The 12,763-nt window shown below is 45.4% G+C and overlaps 1 protein-coding gene across 5 annotated transcripts in view; it reads left to right on the top strand.

Moving 5' to 3' along the window:
• CPNE4 (copine 4) overlaps positions 1-12,763 on the top strand; it is a 274,129-nt gene that overhangs the window by 192,344 nt on the left and 69,022 nt on the right. For all 5 annotated transcript variants that reach the window (XM_079947325.1, XM_079947327.1, XM_079947326.1 and 2 more), the window contains 2 exons: positions 733-807; positions 12,091-12,174. In XM_079947325.1, the coding sequence (XP_079803451.1) occupies positions 733-807; positions 12,091-12,174 (159 nt within the window). The remainder of the gene's footprint in view (positions 1-732; positions 808-12,090; positions 12,175-12,763) is intronic.

The following is a 12,763-nucleotide window of genomic DNA, read 5'->3' as shown; positions in this document are numbered from 1 at the left end:
CGATAAAAACTTTGCCACTGCTAATGTTCTAGTGTTTGTCCGGTCTTCCAATAGGAACCTGACATAGTGAGCCTCTGATTTTCCCAGGAAAGGTACCAGCAAGGGTAATATCAGTTCAGCCCTGGCTTGCTCGTATTTTGCACAGTGCAACAAAATATGTTTTATTGAATTGATGTCTTGAGCACACGAGCGAAGTCTGTCCTGGTAGGGAACTCCTCTCAACCTGCCATTCAACACTGCAGAAGGAAAGACGTTTAGTCTGGCTTTGGTGAATTAACAGTGGTGCCCAAGAATCCAGAAATGGGATATCCTGGCTTCAAATTATATTGGCATTTGTGCCTCATTTCTGGCAATGGAGTTCTGTTCATTCATTTTTTAAATTTCTGTACTGCCCCTCATCCGAGAATCACAGGGCAATATAAAAACACAAAAATGCATAGTAACAAACAAAAGCAAAAACTATCACTCGTCACACACAGCTTAAAAGGACATAGATGGCTTAATTAACCAAAGGCCTGGGAGAAGCTGGACGTTTTTTTCCTGGCGCCTAAAGATATTTAACAAAGGCATCAGGTGAGCCTCCTTGTCACATTTGTCACATTTCTGCAACCTCACAGTGCTCACTACATAAGCAGCAACTTCATGAAGGCACATTAGTAAATGGCACTGTTCCAGATTTAATTCCACCCCCACCCCTCCTCCATTTAAACTTATCTATGACTTTTCACCTAGGTGATTGCTGAAGAATTATCTGGCAACGACGACTATGTTGAGCTTTCCTTCAGTGCACGGAAATTGGATGACAAGGTAAGCCAGCAGTTTGATGTTAACCTGACTGAAAGACATCATAAGAATGCAGACAAATGAGTTTTACTCAGACATCCCCTGCTGCAGCTATTTTTGGAATGCTGATGTTATTAAACATATCAGAGATTTCAAATCAATGCTCATAATAAGGCTTTCTTCAAGTTGCATAGTAATTAGATTTTAAAAAGAGAATCCCAATGGAATGTAATTAAGACCAAGACAATTCAATTATGCTGAGACCTCATGTATTTAAAATGCCGCCGATCACATCAGTTGGAATTTTTTACAAGCCATCAAAGACATAACATTCCAGATTGATGCCTTAAAATATAAATTTAGGAACTGGGGAATAGTTTTGAGTCTGGGCGGTTTTTGTTTTTTTGTTTTTCTGGAAGATTTTCCTAGCTGCGTGTGTCAGGCAACAGGGAATTTAATTCCCTTTGTGTGTGTTTGGCACAACTTTTTTGCTCATTTAACCAAACAGTCCTTATTCTATGGAAAAACTTTATTCTCCATTTCTCTGTACTGTAATGTCTGCACAGCGCTAGCAAAATTCTCATAGTTATGAGTGGTGGAGGCGTTGCGAAGATCGGTAGGGGGAGGCAGGAACACAATGCTCTTAACATGCGCGCACACACAATAGTTTCCAATAAGTGTGGAGTGAGCCACCAAGGATCAGAGGGCGTGAAAGACAGCAATGTTTCCAGGTGCACATAGGAGTGGACTGTAGCCATTCATGTATGTGGGGAAAAGGCAAGGGGAGCCTTTGATGGCACCAGTGGTCTGGTAGTTGAACAATCCCAATGGCCACAACCTTTGAAAATAACCCTGCTTCTACCAACACCAGCTTGGTTGTTCCTTGGTCATGCGTGTGTGCAGCTAAGATTGTTGGCAGCTGGGTTTGACCTACACAGATCACTCCTTTTGATCCAGTCACGCTAATAGATCATATAAGCACAATCACTGAGAATTCCTCATTTAACTTAATGGGAGGTATCTCATCTATAATTATGAGTTCTCATCTAGCAACTGGGGGGGCAGGGGCGGTAATGACCTGTGGCCCTCCAGATATTGTTAGACAACAAGGCCCATCAGTCTCAGGCACCATGGTCAGAAATGATGGGGGATCTAGTCCAGTTTCACCTGGAGAATAGCGGGTCCCCTCTTCCCATTTTGGATGAAGAGCAGCTGTCGGGGTGCCGGCTGCAGAGCATACAAGTGCTGATATTACCCCCACCCCCCATGCTGAGTGGTAGATTTGGGAACCACTTTTTAAAACCATAATGCTGAGGAGTGATGCTGCATTGTGGATACTGAGACATTTAAATGTCTACCACTGCCGCCACTAGTGAGATATGGAGGGTGACTGCCATAGGACCCTCTCAATCCTGGTACCAGCCTGGAGGTCTGTGCACAGGGTTGACTCCATTGCTGAGGCTCGTATCCTTCAACCTATGAACTGCTCCTGCCTCTGTGCACCTGCTTATTGTACTGAGACCATGCATTTTAAGTCAGTGGAACTATATTGTCTTGAGGTTCAGGTGTAAATGCTTAAATACTCTGCCTTGCAGTCAAAGATTGTAGGCAATCAGGCAAGTAAAACCATGGGGGAGCGGTGGAAGAAGGTCTGTTCACCTGGGGGCGATTATGACTATGAACAGCATTAGCCTGCGAAGGCTGCATATGATTAGTAGTAGCAAATCTAATTAAAATTGCCAGAAATATTTAGGTGGGCAGAGTGTAATGATTTTGTAATTTGACTAAAGTGCAAAGGTTAAGAGCATCCTTAAGTTAGGGATGTTTAATCATTCTAACCATCCCGGACCTCTGGTTTTGCCTCTCCTCTGAAAGGTGAATCGTGCTTCATTGGGGAGAGAACTACTAGTTCTCAATCTCCTTTGAAAACCTGCCCATTATATTTAACTCCTTGGCAGGGAGTTTGAGAGGCTAAATTTAAGCGTTTTCACACACACACGCATGTGAAGCCACACAGCACAAAATTATAGCAGGCTTGTTAGCTGTAGTTTGTGTTCTGGTGGTCATGCCAAAAATATATTTTTTTGAAAAGCACCCCCAAATTACAAAAGAGCAGGTGCACCCTTAGCTGATTTTCCTTTGTTTCCAAAAATGTACTCTATAATCTGGCGAAAACAATGCCCTTGCAGGCAGAGTTAACATTATAGCTGTTAAGGTCATTCAGAAGATTTGATCCCAAGTATGTATCAGGAGAGGGACGCAGGTGGCGCTGTGGGTTAAAGCCTCAGCGCCTAGGGCTTGCCGATCGAAAGGTCGGCGGTTCGAATCCCTGCGGCGGGGTGCGCTCCCGCTGCTCGGTCCCAGCGCCTGCCAACCTAGCAGTTCGAAAGCACCTCCGGGTGCAAGTAGATAAATAGGGACCGCTTTTAGGGATGCGGGTGGCGCTGTGGGTAAAAGCCTCAGCACCTAGGGCTTGCCGATCGGAAGGTCGGCGGTTCGAATCCCTGCGGCGGGGTGCGCTCCCGCTGCTCGGTCCCAGCGCCTGCCAACCTAGCAGTTCGAAAGCACCTCCGGGTGCAAGTAGATAAATAGGGACCGCTTACCAGCGGGAAGGTAAACAGCGTTTCCGTGTGCGGCTCTGGCTCGCCAGAGCAGCGATGTCACGCTGGCCACGTGACCCGGAAGTGTCTCCGGACAGCGCTGGCCCCTGGCCTCTTAAGTGAGATGGGCGCACAACCCCAGAGTCTGTCAAGACTGGCCCGTACGGGCAGGGGTACCTTTACCTTTACCTTTATGTATCAGGAGCAGAGAGACAGGAGTTCCACAGCCTTACAAGGAACATCAAAACAGAGGAGAATATGCACCAGTGGTGTTGTTGTTGTTTTTTTTTTTAGAAGACTGTGCTAATGTGTTTGGCAGATGAGCTCTCTCCATCAGTTGAATAAAAGCCAATCCACTCATTCTGTATAATCATGCAGTACAGCTCTCTGAAGATTGTATCACTGGAGAATGTTTGTGTTGCTTACTTGCTTACAACCCTGGAGAAGAACCTTCACTGCATTTAGGAAAATGGATAGGCTACAACAGACATCTCTAATTCTGATGTTCAAGCCATGAGTGCCATTGCTTGCACAGCCAAAACAGCACTACTATCTCACAAGGGATAGGTAGCAGCAGGATTGGGGGAGCCCCATGTTTTGCAGGAGCTACAATCTTTAGGAACCTTTGCCCACCAAGGTGGAAACCCAAACACACATCCCAATGAGAATTGAGTTCACTCAGTGGTTGCTGTATGTTGCAGGTGGGTGGGGGTGAAATGGAAAGCCAGATACAGTGGTACCTCGGGTTATGAACTTAATTCGTTCTGGAGGTCCTTTCTTAACGCGAAACCGTTCTTAACCTGAGGCGCGCTTTCGCTAATGGGGCCTCCTGCTGCCGGCGTGTGATTTCCGTTCTCATCCTGGGGCAAATTTCATAACCTGAGGTACAACTTCCGGGTTAGTGGATTTTGTAACCTGAGGTGTTTGTAACCCGAGGTACCACTGTACAAGAGAGAATGTCACAGAATGCTTCACGCTGCCTTATCTTGCTGCAGCTCTCACTTGTTTCACACAGGGAAGATTTTTTAAAGGTAAAGGTAAAGGTACCCCTGCCCGTACGGGCCAGTCTTGACAGACTCTGGGGTTGTGCGCCCATCTCACTCAAGAGGCCAGGGGCCAGCGCTGTCCGGAGACACTTCCGGGTCACGTGGCCAGCGTGACAAAGCTGCATCTGGCGAGCCAGAGCCGCACACGGAAACGCCGTTTACCTTCCCGCTGGTAAGCGGTCCCTATTTATCTACTTGCACCTGGAGGTGCTTTCGAACTGCTAGGTTGGCAGGCGCTGGGACCGAGCAGCGGGAGCGCACCCCGCCGCAGGGATTCGAACCGCCGACCTTTCGATCGGCAAGTCCTAGGTGCTGAGGCTTTAACCCACAGCGCCACCTGCGTCCCTTGGGGAGATTTTTTACAAGCATTTAAATGTAAATTTAAATCCCCAGAGTGATGCACCCTCATGATTATTATGGCTATGTAAATTATTCTTTGTTAAAATAAGACTATTACGTGATAATTCAGGATCAGGGCAGATTAATCTTGAGTAACATAGGCTTACCTGTCTTCATAGGCCTTGGTTGGCATTGTAGATATCTGACTGAAAATGGGTTTCTTTTAGGGGAAGAGAAAGCTCTAGGAGAAATAAGGTGGTGGGGGTGCTCCTTCTCACTCTACCCAGCAATTGCAGCTTCCTTTTGGGGTGCTGTTCTGCACCCCAAAAGAAGGGATGAGCAAGAGAGAGAGAAAAGAAAAGCCTTTGTGTACCTTTGTGTCAGAACAAAGAGCTTGAGAGAGGGCTTATCCACACTTCCCTTTTGCCTCACCCTTTCCATGCACAGGTCCACACTTACATAAAAACTCTGTGTCCGGGTATGTCTGTGTGTTGTTGTTGTTTTCATCCTGGAGTTTCCCCCGCGAAACGCTGCTCTTTGGCGTTCAACAGAGAAAATGTCAGTTCATGTTTTTCATAGGTTACTTGTTCCCATTGAGTTTTAAAGAGAGTGTTTTTGTGGGGAATCCTCTGGAGCAAAAGAAAAGGGGGCTGGGGGACAGGCCTGGGTCACTGAGCTTTAAAGCATGGAACATGCCTGGAAAGAGCAAACACAGGCGCTCATCATCCCAGGCAGCTGCTGCGGTTCAAATGCCCCGACTGTGCCATCATCATAATTTTCATCATTTTTAATTTGTATACCTCCTTTCTATCTTACAATACTCAAGGCGGTTTACAAGCTGAAGAAACAAAAAATGTACATCTGATAACAATCTAATGCAATACAAAAATGTGATAATAAAGCATAACTTTAAAATAGGCAACCTCCATCAAAAAGTATCATTCAACAATCATTAAAGGTAAAGGGACCCCTAACCATTAGGTCCAGTCGTGACCGACTCTGGGGTTGTGGCGCTCATCTCGCTTTATTGGCTGAGGGAGCCAGCATACAGCTTTCAGGTCATGTGGCCAGCATGACTAAGCCGCTTCTGGCAAACCAGAGCAGCGCACGGAAATGCTGTTTACCTTCCCGTCGGAGTGGTACCTATTTATCTACTTGCACTTTGAGGGGCTTTCAAACTGCTAGGTTGGTAGGAGCAGGGACCGAGCAACGGGAGCTCACCTTGTCACGGGGATTCGAACCGCTGACCTTCTGATCAGCAAGTCCTAATATCTGTGGTTTAACCCACAGCGCCATTAGAATAGTATAAAATAATAATATCAACATATAAAAGTTAAACAGAAATCCACTCAACAGTTACAATAATATCTAAACTATTATCAATAAAACAACAGCAAGCCACAGTACATAAAACAATACAATACACATTGAGAAGCAGAGAGTGGGGCAAGACAGGTGGAAGGAGGCCTTGCCTGATGGAGTGTCTCCCCTCACGCTGATGCCCCTTTTGGCCCTCCCACCTGCCTGATCCTTCAGCTGCAGGTTTACCTGATGGTAGCGATTGGCCTGAGAAGCCACCCACCATTTTAAATTTACCATGATGCCCTGGGTGGCTGTATGTCAGAGCAGTATGAGCAATTTTAAATGGCAGGGAATCAAAGTTGTTCGTCGTCGATCCTGGTGCTTCTACTACCCACTGCCAGTAAGCCCTGCTGGTGTCAATCAGATTCACTAGGATGCAGTTTGCCAGGTGTCCCCTCAAACCTGGAGGTGACCCTCTAGGTGTCCATCTCCCGGGATGGAAATACAGTTGACTCACAACTTGTGCAGGAATTACATTCTGGAGATTGCGTGTAAAGTCAAAATTGTGTATTGTCGGAACAAGCCTAGCGCCACCCCTGTATGACCACCTGCAACTTTCTCAAGCTGCTGTGCAGAGAGAGCCTGCCACAAGGTGGAGAACATAAAAGCCTTGCCTACTGGGAACTAGGAAGGCCTCATGCAAGTTTAGGGAGCCTCTTGCAAGATCTTGTGGTGGTGACTGGGAGCGGCCACCAAGACCATATAACACCAGTCTATAAGACCTACATTGGCTCCCAGTACGTTTCCGAGCACAATTCAAAGTGTTGGTGCTGACCTTTAAAGCCCTAAACGGCCTCGGTCCAGTATACCTGAAGGAATGTCTCCACTGCCATCGTTCAGCCCAGACACTGAGGTCCAGCGCCGAGGGCCTTCTGGTAGTTCCCTCTCTGCGAGAAGCCAAGTTACAGGGAACCAGGCAGAGGGCCTTCTTGGTAGTGGCACCTGCCCTGTGGAATGCCCTCCCACCAGATGTCAAAGAGAAAAACAACTACCAGGCTTTTAAAATACATCTGAAGGCAGCCCTGTTTAGGGAAGCTTTTAATGTTTGATGTATTACAGTATTTTAATATTTTTTTGGAAGCCACCCAGAGTGGCTGGGGAAGCCCAGCCAGATGGGTGGGGTATAAATTATTATTATTATTATTATTAGTAGTAGTATTAGTATTATTATTAGTATTATTATTATTATTTTGGACAGCCACACAAGGTCTCGCAAAAACCTCTCAGCCCCGAGCAAGCAACTCTGAGAACTTAAGAGCTCTTTTCCGTGCAGGGAAAATCTGACGGAGAAAGAGCTTTAAATCTCTCCACCTTGCGTGTGCTTAATTTGTGCAGTTTCGGGTGGCCCGCCGCCGCCAAACGTGTAAAGCTGCAATCGTACAAGTTAAAGGTGCACAAGTTGTGAGTTGACTGTATGGAAACTGGCGGTCAAAATTAGCAGGATGGCAGCAGAAGTGGCAACAGATAAATAAGTAGTTTTCCACGGTGGTTTGTAACTGTACACAATAAACTACGTAGGAATAAGGACTACATGTTTTAATTTAATGCAATTTAATGAAACTTCAATCCCACCTTTGCTCCTTTGAGCTTAAGGCTTACATTGTTCTGTTCTTCCCTATTTTATCCTTACAGCAGCCTTGTGAGGTGGGTTAGGCTGAGAGAAAAAGGCAGGCCCAGGGTCACCCAGTGAGTTTCATGGTGGAGCAAGGTTTTGAACCATGGTCTCCCAGGTTCTAGTCCAACACTCTACACTACACCATACTGTGTACTTTGCAGTTATTTTGTACCTAGTACCTAATTCTGCCTTTATGCAGTAGGACAGAATAAACACTTTTCTCTTGCTTGAATGGGCACCAAACAATACTTTCAATGCCAAATTAAAATCCACGATAAACCTATGATAAAATATTTCCCAGAAAATTGTATATGTTTGGCATATACACATACATATGTTGTTATTGACAGAGTTATAAAAATATTGTGAAACTAGAATGCTGCTAAACCTTTTATTTCTATAAAGAGGTCTTCTCCTGCTGTGGCACAACAAAATGAAATTGAACATGCTATTAGGCCCAGTTTACCAGCTTAATAAACATTTTGGAAATATCATTAACTCTGAATGGAGATCTGCTGAATCAGAGCAAGCAGGAAAATATTTCCTTAAGCAAGAGTTATTCTGGATTGTTACCAGGCAATAATAGTATCAGAAGCTGTGTTTATAACATTACTTTATAAATAATTAGTGTATGCATTATGCATTTAAAGAGCTTTTATGAAACAATGTATCCTAGTTTCCTCTCCTCTCCCTTGGCAGAGTCTAATTATTAAAGATGAGTGTGTAATTCAAATTGCCCAGGGTGAGCCCTCTTATTTTCTGTTATTTAAATTTTGGTCCAGTACATCGGCTTATCTTATCATAAATCAACATTCCCCACCAGGCTAAACATATTTTGTTTTCCCACTACACTACAGTCTTGCCTTTTAAGGGAAGGGAGGGGGAAAGGAGAATGAGCTTTAATTAGTTTGGGATCAAATTCATAAATACGTTCTACAGAAAATGTAACTGGACTTCCTTGCTGCTGAAGCGGAAGGACCTCAGCTCAGTAGCAGAGCATGTGTCTTGTATGCAGAAAGTCCCAGGTTCCATCTTCAAAATCTCTTTAGGAAAATACTGGGACCATGCTGGGATAGATGGACCAAATAGTCTGATTCAGGATAAGGCAGCTTCCTGTGATCTTAAGTTAATTTGTTTCTACAGTGGCAGCATGCTACTCACAAATTTTAGCATTGCACAAGGTGCCATTAAAATTTGAGAGCCCAAAGTCTGCCGCTGTGCAAGGCCAAAACTTGATGCCCCCCACCGAGCCCAAAGCTGGGTAATCAAGGCGCCGGGTTTCGAGAAGGAGGTGTAAGGGCTCTGGAAGGGTCCTAGAGCCCTTCTGTCTCCTTCCCAAAGCTGCTGAAAGCTAACTAGGCTTTGGGAAGGAGGTGGGGAACTCTAGGACCCTGCCAGAGCCCTCACACTTCCTTCCCAAAGCAAGGGCTTACTAGGCTTTGGGAAGGAGGCGGGAAGGTACCCCCTTGGCTCAGCATCCGGGGGCGGGGGGGACCAGTCGTGCTTCCCTAAATCCGCCTCTGCTGCAACTCTCATTGGCCCCACCCAGCAAACCTGGGAGATGTAGTCCAAAGTATCTGGAGTGTCCCAGGTTGGCTGAACCTGCCATATGGGTTGAATCCAGAATTCCATAGATTTCAATGGGTCTACTCTAACTATGACTTAAGTCTGACTCCAGCCCTATGGGTGAAGCAGCCTTCACCCATACTGGAAATCAGTATACAAGCAGGCAATTTGTTTGGACTAAAAGGCCAGAAGTTAAACAATACCAAGTCTCCACGAACCTGAAAACAGTGCTACGAATCTTGCTGCAATTTATAGTCACGGGAAACCTGACAAGAAGGGACAGATTGAGAGCCACCCTATGGCTGAAGGAGCAGGTGTTCTCCTCTTCACCACACACATACTGTTGCCTTTGGTGTGGGCATTCCATATGGATGTGCCATTGTGCAGGTGTCAAATTCACATGAATCCTCGCCTTTGGAAGCAGAAGAATTTCACAAATCTGGTATTTGTATGACTGAACGTTCTATGATGCTTTCTGGAACTGAAAAACTGCAAGGTGGGAGGTTACTCTGTTCAGAAGCAGGATTCTGGCTATATGTGAGGAAGATTTAGCAACTGAAAAATAACTGGATGCAGCCTTCAAATAAAGGGTTGTTCGCAAAGTAGGACATATTGCCACACTACCACCCTAGTGACTTGACTCTCACCTCCTAGAGAGGCACATCTAGAACCCTCTCTGACAGAGGCCTTTTTATATATATATATAAAAATATTTATTGAGATTTTTTTAAATACGAAATGCAAAAATAATAAACAATATAACATGAATCATAACACATTTTTCAAAACTTCTTTGGACTCCCTCACGTCTCCCACTCCCACTTACATCATTAGGACCTTTTCACAGCAATTTATCATCTTGTTTACATTCTTAAATCTTGTTCAATTAATTTAATCTAATAATTCTCCAAAAAATTTATATTTTCCTCATTCTCGCTTATCGTCAAATTCAAATCTAATTCAATGGTAGGCAGTTATTTATGATCTAGCATCCTTCTTAGCCTTCTACCAAATTACAATACTTTTGTAAATAAATCTTGAATTTCTTCCAGTCTTCTTCAACCCTCTCTTCTCCCAGGTCTCGAATTCTACCAGTCATCTCGGCCAGTTGCATATAGTCCATCAGCTGCATCTGCCACTCTTCCAGTGTGGGTAGATCTTGAGTTTTCCAACTCTTAGCGATAAGTATCCTTGCTGCCCTCTCTGACAGAGGCCTTTGTCCTATTGGATTGCCATCCACCGTAAGTCAAAATCAGGGCCACCCAGAAGAAAGCAGGCATATTTACTCAGAGATTAAAGAGAAACAGGTCACATCCACACCATACATTTAAAGCACTATTTTACCACTTTAACAGTCATGAATCCTGGAGTTGGTGGTGCTGAGAATTACTAGATCGCTCTCATCCCCCCAAAGAGCTTCAATTCCCAAAGAGTTCCCTGTTGTTGTTTAGTTGTTTAGTCGTGTCCGACTCTTCGTGACGCCATGGACCAGAGCACGCCAGGCACTCCTGTCTTTCACTGCCTCCTGCAGTTTGGTCAAACTCATGCTGGTAGCCTCGAGAACACTGTCCAACCATCTCATCCTCTGTCGTCCCCTTCTCCTTGTGCCCTCCATCTTTCCCAACATCAGGGTCTTTTCCAGGGAGTCTTCTCTTCTCATGAGGTGGCCAAAGTATTGGAGCCTCAGCCATCTGTCCTTCCAGTGAGCACTCAGGGCTGATTTCCTTCAGAATGGAGAGGTTTGATCTTCTTGCAGTCCATGGGACTCTCAAGAGTCTCCTCCAGCATCAGAGTGCTGGAGGAGAACAAGAATTCCCTAGGAAGAAGGATTGACAAAGCACTCTACAAACTGTAGTTCTGCTACAGTTCTTTCCTAACAACTCTCAGCACTCTTAGCAAAGTACAGTTCCCATTATCCTTTGGGGGAAGCCATGACAGTTAAAGTCGTATCGTGGGGCTTCTAAATGCATGGTACAGATTTGGCCATAGTGTGGTCATGTGTCCTACTAGAAAGAGTTGTGTCCTCTGTTCCAAGGTCTGCCAGAGGATAGTCCTGTATTTGAAGACATCCGCTGTGGGTTAAAGCCTCAGCGTCTAGGACTTGCCGATCGAAAGGTCGGCGGTTCGAATCCCTGCGGCGGGGTGCGCTCCCACTGCTCGGTCCCAGCGCCTGCCAACCTAGCAGTTCGAAAGCACCTCCGGGTGCAAGTAGATAAATAGGGACCGCTTACCAGCGGGAAGGTAAATGGCGTTTCCGTGTGCGGCTCTGGCTCGCCAGAGCAGCGATGTCACGCTGGCCACGTGACCCGGAAGTGTCTCCGGACAGCGCTGGCCCCTGGCCTCTTAAGTGAGATGGGCGCACAACCCCAGAGTCTGTCAAGACTGGCCCATACGGGCAGGGGTACCTTTACCTTTACCTTTAATGTTTGAAAAGCACTCTACTTGAAGGCTGCATTCAAGATAACAAACCAGACCAAGGGATAGCAGGGGCCTGGAAGTTTCCTCTTAGCAGACTGAGAAGGCACACTGATCTCACTATGGCGAGATGCAATGTGCTTCTATTTAAATTATAGGAATTATTTCTAAACATACAGGTGTGTGCATAAACAAGCATATGCAAATTTTATGCAACTCTTCCTCCTCTTTTGGTGATATATTTTGGTAATGTCACTCTACAGTGGAATGAACTTTCATTTTCCTTTAGCAGGGGAGCAGAGAGATTGTGTGGATAAAATCAAATAAGCCTGGAAGAATAACAATCTATATGTTTCGATTTCAGGATTTCTTCAGCAAATCCGATCCATTTCTGGAAATTTTCCGGATGAATGATGATGCCACCCAGCAGCTTGTCCACAGGACTGAGGTGAGAAATGAGCCCGTTTTGAAATCAGCTGGGCACAACTGTCTATGGCAAAGAAGAGAGGGCTCTTTATTTTTTACTTACCTCAAACTTTATAGGATGTTCAAAAGCAACCCGCTTTTACTTCATTTTGCATTATTGTGCCCCCCTCCCTTGATAGGCTTATAATTTTGGTTGTTGTGGGGGAGATTTAGGGTCTTTTGAAATAATATAAACTACTAGTCCAGGGGTGAGCAAACTTTTTCAGCAGGGGGGCGGTCCACTGTCCCTCAGACCTTGTGGGGGGCCAGACTATATTTTGAAGAGAGAGAAAAACACGAATTCCTATGCCCCACGAATAACTCAGAGATACATTTTAAATAAAAGCACACATTCTACTCCTGTAAAAACACTAGGCAGGCCCCACAAATAACCCAGAGATGCATTTTAAATAAAAGGACACATTCTACTCATGTAAAAACATGTGGATTCCTGGACTGTGCGTGAGCCGGATTTAGAAGGCGATTGGGCCAGATCCAGGCCCCGGGCCTTAGTTCGCCTACCCATGTGCTAGACTTTTAGTACTTTACCAGTGTCTTGTGTGCTGGGGCTG

This window comes from Podarcis cretensis, assembly GCF_951804945.1.
Source record: "Podarcis cretensis genome assembly, chromosome: 12".
NCBI classification, from domain to species: domain Eukaryota; kingdom Metazoa; phylum Chordata; class Lepidosauria; order Squamata; family Lacertidae; genus Podarcis; species Podarcis cretensis.
Note: the sequence above shows the minus strand (reverse complement) of the source record. Positions and strands in the feature narration are given on the sequence as shown.